At 42.8% G+C, this 19,802-nt stretch overlaps 1 protein-coding gene and 2 long non-coding RNA genes across 4 annotated transcripts in view; all 3 read right to left on the bottom strand.

Moving 5' to 3' along the window:
• zgc:153993 (uncharacterized protein LOC767645 homolog) overlaps positions 1–19,802 on the bottom strand; it is a 51,786-nt gene that overhangs the window by 30,243 nt on the left and 1,741 nt on the right. For both annotated transcript variants that reach the window (XM_037246714.1, XM_037246715.1), the window contains exon 2: positions 2,084–2,132. In XM_037246714.1, the coding sequence (XP_037102609.1) occupies positions 2,084–2,132 (49 nt within the window). The remainder of the gene's footprint in view (positions 1–2,083; positions 2,133–19,802) is intronic.
• On the bottom strand, positions 5,940–6,560 carry LOC119120116. The gene is made up of 2 exons (XR_005097465.1): positions 6,476–6,560; positions 5,940–6,125 (listed from the first exon to the last, which is right to left on the bottom strand). It is a non-coding gene; the product is annotated as an uncharacterized LOC119120116 (long non-coding RNA).
• LOC119120091 lies at positions 8,189–17,285 on the bottom strand. Its single transcript, XR_005097441.1, has 3 exons — positions 17,273–17,285; positions 16,707–16,717; positions 8,189–8,299 (listed from the first exon to the last, which is right to left on the bottom strand). It is a non-coding gene; the product is annotated as an uncharacterized LOC119120091 (long non-coding RNA).

Genomic DNA, 19,802 nt, shown 5'->3' with positions numbered 1-19,802 from the left:
GATCCATACTGGTCGTACACAGCGCTCTGCCAAAATGTTTCAGTATGTTTTAGTGCAACTAGTAAATTACAAGGTCGCATCGCTTCCCAGCATTACGGCAACCGTGGTCAGGGGACGTCACTGAACAGCTGTTGTACCCGCGAGGCTATTTTATTTCAAAATAGGCTGTTCCGTTAATGTTTTCGAGTACGTTTACGGATCAATATCCAACGGAATCCTAAATAAGCACTGTAGGGCTGTGGACTCTGACTCGGACTCGGGGACTCGGACTCGGTCTGACCCGGTCATTTTTGCCGGACTCGGACTCGGTGCTGATTTTGACAGAGTCCACCGAGTCCGACAATAAAAAAAATACGTTCAATTTTATTTTCATCATGCTGCTGAGAATGCGCGTAGGAATACTGTCCACATCGACGGAGGAGGATGAGTTTGAAAAAGAACTTGACAGCATTGAGCGCCGCCGGCGTTTGTCGGCCGCCACCTCGCCAACCGACATAGATGAAGAAATTGGGTCAATGTTGGCACTTGGTTGAATGAAAGAGAGCCCATTTGTTACAGCTGATCGTTATCCGTCCGGCCTCAAGGCAGCGACTCGGCCACTAACAGCAATGCCAATCAGCCAAGTCAGCGTAGAGCCCCTGTTTTCCGGGCTCAAGTTTATCATGTCTGATCAGCGCGGCGCGATGAAGGCTGACTTGGTTGAGGCGATTTTGTTCCTAAGAACAAACTCAAGTCGTTGAATTGAAACTTGAAAGTATCTGTTTATTGTATTCGTTTATATGTTTAATAAAGACAAAGCCATCACAAAACTGTTGTAATTATTTAGATTTTGATCTAAATTAGCCTTGAATAAAGACTAAGCAGTCACATGAATTAACAGAAAAAATGGACAGCCGGACTCGGACTCGGTGGTCAAGAGGCCGGACTCGGACTCGGTGCAAAAATCCGACCGAGTCCACAGCCCTGAAAGCAGCACCAATGTGTTAAATCAGTCTTTAGTCGGTTACGATCACTTTTATGGGAGAGAGTTTGAGAAACGTGATTGTTTACAGGGGGCTGCTGAGACACTTTGCTGAGGCTCATGGGAGTCTGCGAGCTGAGGCTCATGGGAGTTTGCGGGTGGCTAATTCTATAATGATAGCTGCTGCTATACACACGAGGCTATTTCATTTCAAAATAGGCTACTCCGTTAATGTTTCGAGTAAATTTACGGATCGATATGGAAGGGAAACATAGTTAAGCAGTACCAAAGTGTTAGATCAAACTTTAGTCAGTTCCGATCATTTTATAGGAGATAGTTTGAGAAACGCGATTGTTTACAAGGGGCTGCCACAACACTTTGCTGAGGCTCATGGGTGTCTGCGAGCTGAGGCTCATGGGAGTTTGCGGGTGGCTAATGCTATAAGGATAGCTGCTATACGCACGAGGCTATTTCGTTTCAAAATAGGCTGCTCCGTTAATGTTTCGAGTAAATTTACGGAATGATATGGAAGGGAAACATAAGTAAGCAGTACCAATGTGTAAGATCGAACTTTAGTCAGTTCCGATCATTTTATAAGAGATAGTTTGAGAAACACGATTGTTTACAGAGGGCTCATTGGTTATTGCATACCGCAACCCTAGACAACCTCAGTTTGTTGCAGTATAGCTTCTATTTTATGCGCCTTTTAATCCGGTGCTCCCGATATATGAAATAATTTCTAAAATAAAAAATTCAATGCCTTATAATCCAGTGCGCCTTTTGGTGCGAAAAATACGGTAATAGAAAACGGAGAAAACTGAACCGAGTAAAAAATAGGCCCCAAACAGATCATAAAAGTATCTCTGCAGCACCTGTAGGGATATATGACACAATAAAATGAATATAGATGCAAAAAAAGTGGATTTTCCATATTTCAAGGGCTACTGTGCTCCTAGTAAAAATGAAGCCCTTTACAATGATTAAAATGGCTGCTTGATACGAATTCTAAAACCTTTTGCCAGTGCAAAATAAAATTAATCATACAATGTGAGACACAGAAAATCAAATCAACAAGACAAACATTTATTAAAAAGCAATGAAAAGGGTTTTGTTACAACTTACCCTCTGAGGACAATTGCTCCCTGCTCTAGGATGGGATCATCAATGACATCTGTTAAAGATGACAGACACACCTTCAGTTTAACTACCCACAAAAGATGTGAACATATGGGTCTTACATCAACAGTTGTGGGAGTAATGTGTTACTTTTGGAACAATATATTACATTTAGGCAGTAACGATGGAATATAACAAGTTACTTAACATGTTTCTGTAATTACTACAGTAAAAGAGTCCTGTAACGCAAGGGTCCCCAACCTCCGGGCCGGTACAGGTCTGTGGATCATTTGGTACCGGGCCGCACAAGAAAAATTAAATAACTTGCATTATTTCTGTTTTATTTACCTGAATCTGAACAATCTTTTATTTTGAAAAATGGACTGGATTCTCTCCTAAACCTCAGTGATGTGAACAAAACATTACAAAGTCAAAAAGTCAAAGTCTGCTTTATTGTCAATTTCTTCACATGTCAAGACACACAAAGAGATCGAAATTACGTTCCCACTATCCCACGGTGACAAGACATAGTACACAATATACATACAACAACACAAAAAGTAAAAACAAGAAGGCACAAACAATGAATAAATAAGAGTGATGAATAAATAATAAATAAACAAATAACATAACAAATAAGAGGAGCAAAAATGGAGCAAGTGTGCATACAGCAGACAGTCAGAATATAGCGCAAAAGTACAGGACGCTACGCAGAAGGGGGGAGAGAGTTCAGGATCCTAACAGCCTGGAGTATGAAGCTGTTGGTGAGGCTGGTGGTGCGGGAGCGCAGGCTCCTGTACCTCTTCCCAGAGGGCAGAAGATCAAACAAAGAGTGAGCGGGGTGACTCACATCACTCACAATCGTGGTCGCCTTGCGGGTGAGATGGGAGGTGTAAATGTCCTTCAGGGAGGGGAGTGAAGCACCAATAATCTTACCAGCCGTGTTCACTATGCGCTGCAGGGCCTTCATGTTGTATTCAGTGCAGCTACCACCCCAAACAGCGATACAACTGGAGAGGACGCTCTCAATGGTGCCACGGTAGAATGTAGTAATGACGGCCGGAGGAGCACTTGCTCGCCTGAGTTTCCGCAGGAAGTACAGGCGGCGCTGAGCTTTCTTCGCCAGTGATGCGGTGTTGGTGGACCAGGAGAGGTCCTCACTGATGTGCACCCCCAGGAATCTGGTGCTGCTCACTCTCTCCACCACAGCACCGTCGATGGTCATTGGCAGGTGTTGGGTGTGACCCTTCCGGAAGTCAACAACAATCTCCTTGGTCTTGTTGACGTTCAGCAGGAGGTTGTTGTCCCTGCACCACGTGGCCAGAAGGTCGCCCTCCGACCTGTATTGAGTCTCGTCGCCCCCGGTGATGAGACCCACTAGTCGTGTTGTCGGCATATTTCAGCACGCGGTTGCTACTGTAAGTCGCAGTGTAGTCATGCGTCAGCAGGGTGAAGAGCAGCGGACTGAGCACGCAGCCTTGGGGGGCCCCCGTGCTCAGCGTGATGCTGGCGGAGATTTTGTCGCCAACACGTACCACCTGAGGCCTCTGACAGAGGAAGTCCAGTAGCCAGTTGCAGAGGTAGATACTGAGGCCCAGCTTGTCGAGTTTGCAGATGAGTCGCTGTGGTACAATGGTGTTGAATGCAGAACTGAAGTCCACAAACAGCAATCTCACTCACTCACTTACTCCTGTTATGTTGTGGCCGCGATGTTATGAGGACGCTGCTAGTGAAGTTGCATAGGAATACACAGTGGATTCACGTTTATTATTATAATATACTGTGGTGTTCGCATGCAGAATTCCCCCATGGAACTAAGGATTGAGGGGTGATTTGGGAACGTGGTGTTCATGTGGTAACGCACTTCTGTTGTTGTTCTTCCTATTCCTCATTTTACGAGTATGTTCAGTAGAGTCTTTTGCGACACACCTCCTGCGTCTCCTTTCCTTCGACACCACAATACCATTGTTTCTGCCTAGGAAAAATTCACTTCTCACATGTACCCTTATTAAACATTGTAAATACATTTCAAAGATGACCACTTTGAACAAACAGGAATGACTGAATTCAACCCTGTTTTAAACTATTACCGTTTTTTTCCGTGTATAATACGCAAAATTTAACTAATTTATTGTCCTAAAATCTGGGGTGCGCATTATACATGGGTACAAATTTTTTTTAATTTTTATTTAAAAAAATTTTTTTTTTTTTTTTAAGAAAATCATGGTACTGGTACGAGTATTGATTTATGTATTGTTCTCTTCTTGTCATGTTGTGAAAGAATGTGGGTTGAATAAATACCGAAAGAACAATAATGTGTTTGTACTGTGCTCTGGTCATTTCGTCAAAGAAGGGATAATAGTCCTCTTCTCTTCTTGACTGACAATGAATGTGATAGTTTAATACAATCAGCAAATAACAAAATGCGTATTACAGGTAATATTTTATTTCACAACACTTTGCCTTGTTCCTTTCGTCTCTGCTGTTCACTTCAAACACGCTCCATACGAACGCAATGCTCTCGTATCAGACGCTTGCTCGATCACCTGCTCGTTTGCTGTCACAATGTACCCTACACAAATCCGAAACATTTGTTGCGGCTCCGAGTCACGACGAGGGGCAAGTTTTGGTTTCCAAGGGTGTTTTTATTCCTCTTCAACGTCTCTCCCATACAGAGCCGCCTTTTTCACATGTCCGCACGTCACTTTCCTCTCTTTTCATCTGATCGCGGTGGTGCCTTTACGGGCAGTCGGAGAAATCAACGCCAACAAAAAAATACATCCAGCCTAGTTAAGACCATACCAAAGACTATAAAAATGGGACCCATTGCCTCCCTGCGTGTGTGACGATCATTGGGACTTAAAAAAAAAAAAAAAAAAAAAGAAAGAAAAAAAAAAAAAAAAGAAAATTGGGTGCGTATTATACATGGGTACAGGCTTTTTTCCAGCATCAACATGCCATTTTTAGGGTGCGTATTATACATGGGGGCGCATTATACACGGAAAAAAACGGTACTATACTTATGAATTTAAGTATTTATCAGGGCTACACCTGTAATTGTCACGTCTCGTCCCCAGCCGTTTCCACTATGTGTCTGTTGTCTTGATGTCTTTTTAAAAGTTAAAGTTAAAGTCCCAATGATCGTTACACACACATCTGGGTGTGGTGAAATTTGTCCTCTGCATTTAACCCATCCCCGTGTGATTTTAATCCATCCCCTGGGGGAGAGGGGAGCAGTGAGCAGCAGCGGTGCCGCGCTCGGGAATCATTTGGTGATCTAACCCCCCAATTCCAACCCTTAATGCTGAGTGCCAAGCAGGGAGGCAATGGGTCCCATTTTTATAGTCTTTGGTATGACCCGGCCGGGGTTTGAACCCACAACCTTCCAGTCTCAGGGCGGACACTCTACCACTAGGCTACTGAGCTGGCTCCTGATGTCATTAATGTCTTCACGTCCTTTGTTTCACGTTCCTGTTGGTCAGTCCTCTTGTTGTTTTGTTAAGCCATGTCAGTTTGCCGAGTCTGTTAGTTAGTGTTTTGCTCAATAAACCCTGGTCCAAGCTGCATTTGGTCACCCTGCTCCATCCAATCCGTGACAGTAATAGGTTTTCTCTACATTTTCTCTTTTCTCTAAAATCAGCCATGGAGAGGCTAATCCCTTTTAATATGTTCAAGTAGCCATAATTCGAGAAATTGTCTTCCTTTCGTGACAACATCAACCAAGACATGGAGGGGAGGGGTGTGTGTGTCCCTGTTCCTTATTAAAAGTGGGTGTTTTTAAAGGCATTTGTTGGTTCATTGTTTGTCCAAAATAAATGGATAAAATAAAAAATTATAACTTTTTCATTTTACTGATAAAAAACAAAACAAAAACGGGGCTAGTTTGTGAAAACCATCCTCGATTTGCTCTCCCTTTAAAATTAACTCGGCACCACCTTTTCACATTTAAACCCCTTTAAGTGTTGAAATTTATACAGAGTTACCATTTGTGGACACTCCAGTGGGATTGGGTGCAAGGATCTTTTCTTTCTTTTCTGAGTGTAAGGACCTAGAGCAGGGGTCACCAACCTTTTTGAAGTTGGGAGCTACTTCAAGGGCACCGAATAATGCAAAGGGCGACCACTTTGATAATACACTTCTGAAATAACAAAGTTACACAGTGTACCTTTAATTTTATATTTTTATTAATGATATTGTATGTGAAGACACTGAACATTAATGTTAGTGGGAAGCCTGGCATTGCATGCTCTTCACCAGTGTACTGTAAACAATTTTTAGAACTGGCCTATGGCCGACTGATGTGGTCGCTGCGGGCGACTGATGTGGTCGCCGCGGGCGACCGATGTGGTCGCCGCGGGCGACCTGGTGCCCGCGGGCACCGGGTTGGTGACCCCTGACCTAGAGTATCGCACGAAGGCAGAATGTTCTGCGATTGCACTGACCCGCAGCATGCTGATTTTGCTTTTTTGTTTTGTTTATAAAGCAATTAATAAATATATATATATATTTTTTTTCTCAATGTATATATAAAGCAGCCCTGCGAGCATTTTGACGTCTATTAGACGTCTATATGCTACCCAGACGTCTCGGCTATAACACTTCTAAAAAAGGTCTAAAAGTGTAATAAAAATAGACGTCTATTAGACGTCTATATGCTACCCAGACGGCTGTAACACTTCTAAAAAAAGGTCTAAAAGTGTAATAAAAATAGACGTCTATGCCGTAGATGTCTATAGCATAGACGTCTAATAGAAGTCTATTAGACATCTATTAGGCGTCTATATGTGAAAGTTTTTTAGAGTTCTATGGGATAGACGTCTATTAGATGTCTATATGTTAAAGTTTTTTTTAGATGTTTATTGAGTAGACGTTTGAATGATGGCTAATAGCTATTAGTGCGATTAACACTAATCGCGCTAATAGCTAGTGATCATTTGAACATCTAGATCAGTGTTTCCCAACCTTTTTTCATTCACGGCACACCTTTTCATTGGAAAAAATCTCGCGGCACACCGCCAACAAAAATCTGTTAAGCTCCTATATTAAAATCAGTTACCGTTTTTTGCCATGTATAATGCGCCCCCATGTATAATACGCACCCTAAAAATGGCATGTCGATGCTGGAAAAAAGCCTGTACCCATGTATAATACGCACCCAAATTTTGACTTTTTTTTTTTTCTTTTCTTTTTTTTTTAAAGTCCCAATGATCGTCACACACGCATCTGGGTGTGGTGAAATTTGTCCTCTGCATTTGACCAATCCCCGTGTGATTTTGATCCATCCCCTGGGGGAGAGGGGAGCAGTGAGCAGCAGCGGCGCCGTGCTCGGGAATAATTTGGTGATCTAACCCCCCAATTCCAACCCTTAATGCTGAGTGCCAAGCAGGGAGGCAATGGGTCCCATTTTTATAGTCTTTGGTATGACCCGGCCGGGTTACTTAAGTCCGTAAACGTAAAATTATTTCAGAAAAAAGATCATCTTTGGGAACAACCGGATGTTATTCTGCCGGTCAGTATCACTGCGCATGCGCTAGCAAACTCCATAGCGAAGAAATGTTTCGGATTTGTGTAGGGTACATTGTGACAGCAAACGAGCAGGTGATCGAGCAAGCGTCTGATACGAGAGCATTGCGTTCATATGGAGCGTGTTTGAAGTGAACAGCAGAGAAGAAAGGAACAAGGCAAAGTGTTGTGAAATAAAATATTACCTGTAATACGCATTTTGTTATTTGCTGATTGAAACTGCTAATTAAACTGTGAATTGAAACTAATAGGAAGAAAACTGAACTCTCGCTCTTTATATAGCTGACGTGTCTTGCGCATCCGTTCTGCGCATCGGATCCATAGTGCGCATGTGCAGTGATACTGCCTCCGTATGACGTCCGGTCCGCGATGGAGATTAAAAAAACAAACAATATTTGACAATAACACACCATCAAGGATTGCACCATCGCATCAAACGATGTGTCGTCAATTATGAATTTTACTGACTAAGTGTGTTGGGCAGGATGGCTGAATGCGATGCGCGATTGACAACAAACAAGAAGAAAGGTGATTTCAAGTTTTATTTCGGGGGAGATTTGTCATGTCTCGTCCCCAGTTTTGCTATGTGTCTAGGTTGCCATAGTTTCTGTTCGCGTCGCCCCTCCCTTCCTGTGTCACCTCAATCAATGTAACCGCGGTCACCTGCCTCGTGTTTCGTGTTTTGTATTTAAGTCCTGTCTGCCCCTCGCTCACCGTCGGATCATTGCATGTGTTACTGTCATGATGTCTGTTTGGTTTCTGTTCCTGTCTTTGGTAATGTCACCCTGTCTTTTTGTTCCACGTCTTTGTCGGTCAGTCCTGTTGTTGGTTTTGTCAGAGAGTTGTTAGTTTGAACCCTGGTCCAAGCTGCACTTGGTCGCCCTGCTCCTTTCCACACTCCATCCGTGACAAGACTTTCTTCAAAAATTATTGTACCATGATTTTCTTCAAAAAAAAAATAAAAGAAAAAAAAAAAAATTTTTTTTTTAAATTGTACCCATGTATAATGCGCACCCCAGATTTTAGGACAATAAATTAGTTAAATTTTGCGCATTATACATGGAAAAAAACGGTATATTACAACGAAAGACGTAAAGTCCTATTCCTATATATGTATGGAGAGTCGAATAATTCAATAGAAATAAATACTAAATATTCTTTAAATTGTATTCCTTTTTTTAAATAAAAGTGACAGTTTTTTAAAATGCTTTTAGACGGTGTAAGAAATAAACTATTTAAAGTGATTGTGATTCAAATAAAAGAATCAACGTGATTTTGTTTACTGTTTTAGACTAGGTCAGGGGTCGGCAACCCATGGCTCCGGAGCCACATGTGGCTCTTTCATCCTTCTGTTGTGGCTCCCTGTGACTTTGGAAAATAATGAGTATTTTATAAAAATTAAATTTTATTTTAGTTTGTTCATTTTAAAATATAATTCTGAATTCGAAGATTATGGTAAACTTGTAACATTAAAATTAAACGTTTTTAATATTTTTACCGCCCAAAATATGCGTCACATCCGCCGATGTGCGACATTCGAATTCCTGGCGTCCCTCACGTCTGGCAGCCGGCCTTTTTCCAGCACACTACCAGCGTGATAACTATATATTAAGTGAAGTAGTCCTTTTTTTTTAATTCAGGAGGACAACCAGCGTGATAACTATATATTAAGTGAAGTAGTCCTTTTTTTAAATTCAGGAGGACAACTGGCTGCACACTCCAGTACATGCGACGGGACAGAAGCAGACTGCGCATTTTTTTGGTTTGCATTGTTCGTTCCGTGCTGGTGGATAATATTTGGATAAGTTTGGATTTTTATCTCATAAATAAGAGGACAGGTGACTGCAGGCTGTTTGCATTTTTTGTTCAGTGGGTTGGGTAAGTTTGGATTTTTATTTCTTAAATACGAGGACTCAAACAGACACCGGGTATTTTATTTGAAATTAAGCATCAACCAAGTGTAAAATGCTTTTTGTTACATGCAGAAATAAAATTCTGTGTTCTCTGCAGCAGTTCGTTGATTTCATTTTCATAAATGCAATAGTTTTTTGTACATAGCATAATATATACATGCATAATATATATAATGATGTCAAAATGGGTTGTGGCTCCGGGTGCTTTCTTTTCATTGGGGGGCGGTCCCAAATGGCTCTTTGAGTAAAAAAGGTCGCCGACCCCTGGACTAGGTCTATAAATATTGCAACAAAAAGAACAAAGTCACTTTTAAAGACGCTCTGCTGTTCTGACAGCAGCTGAGTGGCTATCACAGTCGAGGTGTCTCGACTTGACTGTTTATTTTATGTATGTGAAAAATAACCAATCCAGGTTCTCCGGTTGAACTGCATGCTCTGATTTCCATTGGACCACAAACGCACCACAACCGTCCTAGTGTCTGTCACTGTTAGCAAAAGCACACAGCAACACACACATAACCTGAATATGTGCCGATGCAATACAATCAGACCGACACAATATGAAATCTCAAGATTCTCCGATTCTCCACGCATGCACGATTAGCAAGTGGCTGACCTGGCCTTGCGCGAACTGACCAGTGGTTTGGCGATCCTGTTTACAATGCGCTCCGTAATTAATATTGGACAATCCCACGGCACAGCTAAACGTCTCTCACGGCACACCAGTGTGTGCTGAGTACAGTGTCAGCATTTTTTTCTCTTCAAAGACTTCATCGCTGTCACTATCGACTCGTCTCGCTATCCACAATGACAACGTCGCTGTCAATGCTACCTGCATGGGCATCCCATATACCTGCCGCTGCATCCATGCGTCACCAATTTTCTCGTCTGCAAGCACGAGGCAAATCGCTACCTGCTGCTGCCACCTTCTGATATGGAAGATATGATTACTCTGCCGGGCGCTACACTGCACAGGCGCACAAATTGGAGAATTTCCCACGGCACCCCTGACAATATTTTGCGGGTGTGCCGCGGCACCCCTGTTGAAATACATTGATCTAGATGTCTATTCAACATTGTGGTTCTCTTCAATACATTTAACCTGTGATCCTTATCTTTGTGTAGTTCCAGGATGTTGTGAAAATGCATTTGATTAGTGATGGTCCAGGAAAATTTACATTTTTTAACATAAAAACAGGTATCAGTAACAGTCATACTTATGTTAGCTGCAGATATAAATACACCTTTTGATGTTAGAATTAACCAAAACGATAATTGAACCCCCTTCCCATGGGCTCACCACCTGTGGGATGGGCCAAAGGGGTCGGGTGCAGTGTAAGCTGGGCGGCGGCCAAAGGCAGGGACCTTGGCGGTCCGATACCCGGCTGCAGAAGCTGGCTCTTGGGACACAGAATGTCACCTCTCTGGCTGGAAAGGAGCCCGAGCTGGTGGGTGAGGCAGAAAAGTTTTGACTAGACATAGTCGGACTTGCCTCCACACACAGTTTGGGTTCCGGTACAAGCCCTCTCGAGAGGGGCTGGACTCTCTTCCACTCTGGAGTTGCCCACGGTGAGAGGCGTCGAGCAGGTGTGGGTATACTTATTGCCCCCGGGCTGGGCGCCTGCACATTGGGGTTCACCCCGGTGAACGAGAGGGTAGCCTCCCTCCGCCTTCGGGTGGGGGGACTGACTGTTGTTTGTGTCTATGCACCAAACGGCAGCTCAGAGTACCCACCCTTCTTGGAGTCCCTGGAGGAAGTGCTGGAGAGCGCTCCTTCTGGGGACCCCATTGTTCTACTGGGTGACTTCAATGCTCACGTGGGCAATGACAGTGAGGCCTGGAAGGGCGTGATTGGGAGGAACGACCCCCCCGATCTGAACCCGAGCGGTGTTCTGTTATTGGACTTCTGTGCTCGACACGGATTTTCTACAATGAACACCATGTTCAAACATAAGGGTGTCCATGTGTGCACTTGGCACCAGGACACCCTAGGCCGCAGTTCGATGATCGACTTTGTAGTCGTGTCATCGGATTTCCGATGGTGGGGGAAGATGCCGGTCCGACCTAGCAGACCCAAACGCTCTGTGAGGGTCTGCTGGGAACGTCTGGCAGAACCCCCTGTCAGGAAGAGCTTCAACTCCGACCTCCGGCAGAGCTTTTCCCACGTCCCGGGGGAGGCGGGGGACATTGAGTCCGAGTGGACCATGTTCCGTGCCTCCATTGTTGTAGGCGGCCGACCGGAGCTGTGGCCGTAAGGTCGTTGATGCCTGTCGGCAATCCCCGAACCCGCTGGTGGACACCGGCGGTAAGGGATGCCGTCAAGCTGAAGAAGGAGTCCTATCGGGCCGTTTTGGCCTGCGGGACTCCGGAGGAAGTTGACAGGCACCGGATGGCCAAGCGGAACGCGGCTTCGCCGGTTGCTGAGGCAAAAACCCGGGCGTGGGAGGAGTTTGGCGAGGCCATGGAGAATGACTTCAGGACGGCTTCGAGGAAATTCTGGTCCACCATCCGGCATCTCAGGAGGGGGAAGCAGTGCAACGTCAACACTGTTTACAGTGGGGATGGCGTGCTGCTGACCTCGACTCGGGACGTCGTGAGTCGGTGGGGAGAATACTTCGAAGACCTCCTCAATTCCACCTACACGCCTTCCATTGTGGAAGCAGGGCCTGAAGACTCTGAGGCGGACTCTCCAATCTCTGGGGTCGAAGTCACTGAGGTAGTTAAAAAAACTCCTCGGTGGCAAGGCCCCGGGGGTGGATGAGATCCGCCCGGAGTTCTTAAAGGGTCTGGATGTTGTGTTCCGGCAGTAAGTCGGATTCGTGCCCAGTGAGGGTTGGACTCCGTCAAGACTGCCCTTTGTCACCGATTGACAGAATTTCTAGGCGCAGCCGAGGCGTAGAGGGGGTCCGGTTTGGGGACCTCAGCATCGCGTCTCTGCTTTTTGCAGACAACGTGGTGCTGTTGGCTTCTTCAGGCCGTGATCTCAAGCTCTCACTGGAGCGGTTCGCAGCCGAGTGTGAAGCGGTCGGGATGAGGGTCAGCACCTCCAAATCCGAGTCCATGGTCCTCGGTCGGGAAAGGGTGGAATGCCCTCTCCGGATCAGGGATGAGATCCTGCCCCAAGTGGAGGAGCTCAAGTATCTTGGGTTCTTGTTCACGAGTGAGGGGAGGATGGAGCGCGAGATCGACAGGCGGATCGGTGCAGCGTCGGCAGTAATGCGGACTCTGTACCGGTCCGTCGTGGTAAAGAGAGAGCTGAGCCAAAAGGCAAAGCTCTCAATTTACCGGTCGATTTACACTCCTACCCTCACCTATGGTCACGAGCTATGGGTCGTGACCGAAAGAACGAGATCCTGGATACAAGCGGCCGAAATGAGTTTTCCCCGCAGGATGTCCGGGCTCTCCCATAGAGATAGGGTGAGAAGCTCGGTCATCCGGGAGAGACTCTGAGTAGAGTCGCTACTCCTCCACGTTGAGAGGAGCCAGATGAGGTGGCTCGGGCATCTCATCAGGATGCCTCCTGGACGCCTCCCTGGGGAGGTGTTCCGGGCGTGTCCCACCGGTAGGAGACCCCGGGACGACCCAGGACACACTGGAGAGACTATGTCTCTAAGCTGGCCTGGGAACGCCTTGGGATCCCCCGGGATGAGCTGGATGAAGTGGCTGGGGAGAGGGAAGTCTGAGAGTCCCTCCTAAAGCTACTGCCCCGACGACCCGAGCCCGGATAAGCGGAAGAGGATGGATGGATGGATGGATAATTGAACTTAGAAAAAAACATTTTTCAAATATTATCCAACCATCACAAATATAAATGTGCAATGTTTTTAAATCACGTTTAAAACTGTAAAATTATACATAAAATATCAAAAAATGGGGGCAATTTAATAGAACAAAACTACTACCGTTTTTTCCCATGTATAATGCGCAAAATTTAACTAATTTATTGTCCTAAAATCTGGGGTGCGCATTATACATGGGTACAATATATATATTTTTTTCTTATTTTATTTTATTTTTTTTGAAGAAGAAAATCTCCCTCGAAATAAAACTTGAAATCACCTTCTTGTTTGTTGTCAATCGCGCATCGCATTCAGCCATCCTGCCCAACACAGTCAGTAAAATTCATAATTGACGACACATCGTTTGATGCGATGGTGCAATCCTTGATGGTGTGTTATTGTCAAATATTGTTTGTTTTTTAATCTCCATCGCAAACCGGATATCATACGGAGGCCGCCATTACAGATGCGCAGAACGGATGCGCAAGACACGTCAGCTATATACTAAAGAGCGAGAGTTCAGTTCTAAATAGGGGTGTAAATCGCGGGTTTTGTCACGATACGATATCATATCGATACAAAGGACCACGATACGATTATTGCCGATATCTTAAAGCCTGCTGTGATTCATTCACGATACATCACGATATAGTGCTCCACGATCGATATTTTTATTTTTATTTTTTAAATAAAAAATATAGAACAATATCCTGATTTATAACAATTCATACGCAAAATCAACAAGGTACTGCAAACTCTTTATTTAGGAAATTACAAGAGTATTGTAGTATACAAAGTGCTTATTTTAACACTGAACTTTATCAAATTCCTATATTTTTTCTCATATAAGTAAAGAAAAATGAATATTCTTTCTTTTTTGTAATACCATTAACTTTAAAGTGCATTACTGAACTATTTATTTACAATAATTTTAATTGTCCGTTGAGCCATCTTTTCTTTGGAATCCAAAGTGCTTCCAAACGAATGACTTGAAGCCCAAAGGGGAGCGAAATTCCTCGTCTTCTTGGACACTAGCCATAGCACCAGCCCAGGAGCCGCGTAGTTGTCGGCTCCCCTTTCACGTGCCTGCTCTGCTCACAACACAGCACGCCGCGTACTGCTCCCGGAAAGAGGAAGCAAGCAACAATGAACTGGATTTCAAAATAAAGTCGTGTCTAATGTCCGAGGTCAAACACGGCGATATAAATCGATGTTTACGTTTAGCATCGATGCCAATAAATCGTAGAGCATTATATCGATTAATCGATGTGTATCGATGAATCGTTACACCCCTAGTTCTAAACCTAAATGCGTATTACAGGTAATATTTTATTTCACAACACTTTGCCTTGTTCCTTTCGTCTCTGCTGTTCACTTCAAACACGCTCCATACGAACACAATGCTCTCGTATCAGACGCTTGCTCGATCACCTGCTCGTTTGCTGTCACAATGTACCCTACACAAATCCGAAACATTTCTCCGCTATCAAGTTTGCTAGCGCATGCGCAGTGATACTGACCGGCAGAATAACATCCGGTTGTTCCCAAAGATGATCTTTTTTCTGAAATAATTTTACGTTTACGGACTTAAGTAGGAGTCAAAATTTTGGTGCGTATTATACATGGGTACAGGCTTTTTTCCGGCATCGACATGTCATTTTTAGGGTGCGTATTATACATGGGGGCGCATTATACATGGAAAAAACGGTACATCTTTGCCATGCCATCAGAAAATCTCAACTTTGTGATCTATACTTTTGATCTTGTTTTTGTTTTATAATAGCCATGGCGATTTTTGAAAGCGAGCTGCTGACATCTTCAAAAGCAATGCCATTATTTACATTAGTTTTGAATTCACGTATGAATTGTAAATGCATACGGCAGGGGTGGCCAACCAGTCAGAGACTAAGAGCCACATTTTTTACTGTGTCATCGCAAAGAGCCACATCATACACATGAGCACACATGAACACCCCCCCACACACACACGCACACAAACACGCACGCACACGCACGCGCACACGCACACACACACACACCCCTCTGCTCAGCCAAATTTATTGTGTGACATTAATATGTCACGCACCAACATGATAATGACAAATTGACTCCTACAGTACTAAAACCACAGACCAAAGACCACATTTTCAACAATGAACATTGTGTGCATTGTCTCACACAGACAAACTCTCAGTTCAACAAATTCCACAAACAAAAACATAATAAGTTTTTTCACTTACTGTGTGGCGGGACAGACCATTCGTTTGAGTTCGTCGTTTTCAGGAGACAAGATTTCAATAACGTCATTGAGGCATTACTTCACTGGTTCTTCTATATCAAACAATTTTCTTAGGTTCATTTACCTGACATGTTTCGGCGGGTTCTTTCGCCTTCATGAAGGCGAAAGAACCCGCCGAAACATGTCAGGTAAATGAACCTAAGAAAATTGTTTGATATAGAAGAACCAGTGAAGTAATTGAAAAAGAAAAAACAAGATGAACCTAGTACAACTGTCATTGAGGCATATTTTAACGAACTCCACTTCATTGTATGGCTTTTTAGCCCGTGCAATGTTCCAAGCCAGTTGAAACAATGCAAGTGTGACAGTCTCTGAGTGCTTCGTAATTTTTTTGAAAAACTGTACCTATTTTTCTGCCTGACTTTTCAAAGTCTCCAAACTTGTGCTTGCGAAATTCAGTCCCTTTTGCAAAGTCCTTATCGATATTGGCATGAAGTGAGCTGAAGTGGCGCTGACCATTTGAAGCTTTTAAATGCGCCAATGACGTCCGACATATCAGGCAGAATGGCTTGCCATAGCGTTCAACAAAAAACAACTTTAACTCTGTTAAAAACGTCCTGTGTTCATCGTCATATATTCGTTTAGCTGTGCATTTTTTCCTTGCCATTTTGGCAAGCGTCTTGTCAGCTTTTCTGGACCTAATGGGCCCCCGTAGTCACAGTCGCCATTCATTAAAAAGCCAGCAAAACCAATCGCTCTGTTTGTCCCTCCTCCTTTGCGGGATTTCACCTCACGCGCATGCGCGTTTGACCAAAATACCATATTGAACTCAAGCGAAGCAAATACGCACGAAAAATAAACACAAATGTTGATATGAACGTAAAAGAGCCGCATGAAACTAGCCAAAGAGCCGCATGCGGCTCGCGAGCCGCGGGTTGGCCACCGCTGGCATACGGCATAAACTCTTGTCAAAAATAACATTTCCTTTTTAAATGTAGGCATTTATATGCCTTATATGTACAGTTATAAACTTTCAAAAAGATTTTATTCACTTGAGATTTTATTTACTTAAGAAAACCACTACATACTGTACACTATGCATCGACATGAAACAAACTTTTTAGAATTTGAAGCAAATTCCCTTAAACTACCATCAACGGTTAGCTACCATTAACGTTTGTGTCAGCTCTTCTCTTCACAAAGCAACTAGTCACGTAGCGAAAACGAAGGACGAGCAGGCAAGCTACAACTCAAGTCCAATTTTGAAATCGATTGATAATGAAATGGACAAACTTTGCAGGACAAAACAACAGCTCTTACTGAAAAACCTCGAAGACTCACCTGATAGCAGCATTCCTTTGTCTTTTTTTAATTTTGTCTTTAGAAGCAACAGGCTCAAATTCATCGGCCACTTGCGCTGCACACTTTTTCTTGTTTTTTTTCGGTGGCGCACAATTTATGCACGTGACTGCCCCTAGCGTTTCAAACGAACCAATACAACATTGTTCAGGAAATTACAGCTGGTTTAGGGTTCAATATTTCATATTTGATGGATTTCATTTTGGCATCTATGGAATTGTCACGTCTCGTCCCCGGTTGTTTTATTATGTGCATGTTGCCATGATTTCTGTTCCCATCGGTGTACTGGCCCCTCCCTTCCTGTGTCTACTCACAATCAGTGTGATCACCCTCACCTGCTTCTCGTTAGCTGTCGTGTATTTAAGTCCTGTCTGCCCCGCACTCCCTGTCGGATTATTTCTTGTCTCTTATTTCGTGTCTTACGTCTCTGTCAGTTCAGTTTTTGTTTGCCAGCCCTGTCGGTCAGTCCCGTTGATATTTGTTAAGCCGTTAAGTTAAGTTCGCCGGTTCTGTTGGCTTGTTCCCCTCATTCTCCATTCAAACTCCCCTTTTCCTTCAATAAACCCTGGTCCAAGCTGCATTTGGTCGCCCTGCTCCATTCCAATCCGTGACAGGAATAACGTAATATAGACTTCTAATCAGGTTACAGAAATAACCACACTTCACAGGGATCATTGGTTGTTTAAAACAAAGCAATACAAATTATGTAAATTATTTATACAATTTACAGCTGGTTTAGAGTTTAATATTTCAGATTTGATGGTGTCCCCACCAAGTGGGATAGAAGATGGATGGATGGATGGATGGATGGATGGATGGATGGATGGATGGATGGATGGATGGATGGATTTAATTTTGGCCTCAGGTTACAGAAATAACCACACTTCACACGGATCAATGGTTGTTTAAAACAAAGCAATACAACTTCTGTAGATTATTTATACAATTTACAGCTGGTTTAGGGTTTAATATTACATATTTGATGGATTTAATTTTTGTTCATCTATGTGTGCCCTGCGATTGGCTAGCAACCAGTTCAGGGTGTCCCCCGCCTACTGCCCGATGACTGCTGGGATAGGCTCCAGCACGTCCGCGACCCCCGTGGGAACAAGCAGTATAGAAAATGGATGGATGGATTTAATTTTGTTGTCTATTTTAGGTTATTCCATAGCCCTAATATCAGGTTACAGAAATAACCACACTTCACACGGATCAATGGTTGTTTAAAACAAAGCATCACAACTTCTGTACATTATTTATACAACTTACAGAATGGTTTTGGGTTAATATTTTATATTTGATGGATTTAATTTTGTCGTATATTTTAGGTTATTCCAGAGCCCCAATAACACTTTACACGAATCAATGGTTGTTTAAAACAAAGCAACACAACTTGTTTTGGGTTTAATATGATCTTATTTGATGGATTTAATTTTGTCATCTATTTTAGGTTATTTCATAGACCTAAAATCAGGTCACTGAAATAACCACGCTTCACAAAGCAAAGTTTAAAACAAAGCAAAACGACTTCTGTACATTATGTATACAATTTACAGAATGGTTTTGGGTTTAATATGTCATGTTTGATGATTTAATTTTGTAGTCTATTTTAGGTCTATGTGTAGACCTAAAATAGATGTCTATTTTAGGTTATTCTATAGACCTAAAATAGATGTCTAAATTAGGTCTATGTGTAGACCTAAAGTAGACGTCTAAATTAGGTCTACATATAGACGTAATATAGATGTCGATCAGGTTACAGAAATAACCACACTTCACCCGGATCAATGATCGTTTAAAACAAAGCAATGCAACCTCTGTTCATCATTTATACAACCTACAGCTGGTTTAGTTTAATATTTCATATTTAATGGATTTAAATTTGTCGTCTATTTTAGGTCTATATATAGACCTAATTTAGATGTCTATTTTAGGTCTTTATATAGACCTAATTTAGACGTCTATTTTAGGTCTATAAAATAACCTAAAATAGACGTCTATTTCAGGTTACAGAAATAACCAATTCACATGTACGGATCAATATGCTTGTTAAACACAAATCCAAACAACTTCTGAACATTATTTATACAATTTACAGCTGGTTCAGAGTTTAAAATTTCGAAATATGATCATATTTGATGTTTTTAATTTAGACGTCTATTTTAGGTCTACACCGAGACCAATTTTGAACGTCTAAATCTGGTCTATACATAGACCAGACGTCTAATAGACGTCTATGGCTGACAGGGAGACGTTTGCAAATGTGTTGTCGTGATTACATACAAAGGAACATCTCTGTTTTCATGAATTACTGCAAGAATTAATGAATAATTTCTGTTGAAAAGCTGACGTTAGAATATTTGAACTATTCGAAGGTAAAAATGTCTCTTAACAATTACTAGATTATAGAAATAGTTGTCAATTAATTTGATTAGAGATTACTTGTCAATTATTTGATTAAGCTCTACATTGCAGCTCAATTAAATTTTTGGGGCCAATATGCAATATTTATCCGATTTTTGTATGCAGTGTGAACAGTACAATTCCCTTTTTTTCAAATGCGACCTGGGCCTCTTTCGTATGTGAATATAAATCTGATATAAATGTGATGCTCCAGCAGTATGAATGCTCATCAGCACACATCCCACCTTGACATCATCAAAAACCTCTGCGTGGGCGAGGAGAGAATGCACAGGAGACTATGTCCATGAATGTGCAGTTGTGCAGAGGTGAGCATTACATACCAGGGAGAGAACAGTCCGGACAGATGCCCATTTTGCGGACGAAGGCAGAGAAAGTTCAATAAAAAAAATAAAAAAGACAGGCTGAGCATAGATGAAAATATTTTTTTGTCTGTTCATGTAATCTACCCAATCTGGGTCAATCATAATTGCCCATTTTGGGTTGTGAAA

Source organism: Syngnathus acus, chromosome 3, assembly GCF_901709675.1.
Source record: "Syngnathus acus chromosome 3, fSynAcu1.2, whole genome shotgun sequence".
NCBI lineage: Eukaryota > Metazoa > Chordata > Actinopteri > Syngnathiformes > Syngnathidae > Syngnathus > Syngnathus acus.
Note: the sequence above shows the minus strand (reverse complement) of the source record. Positions and strands in the feature narration are given on the sequence as shown.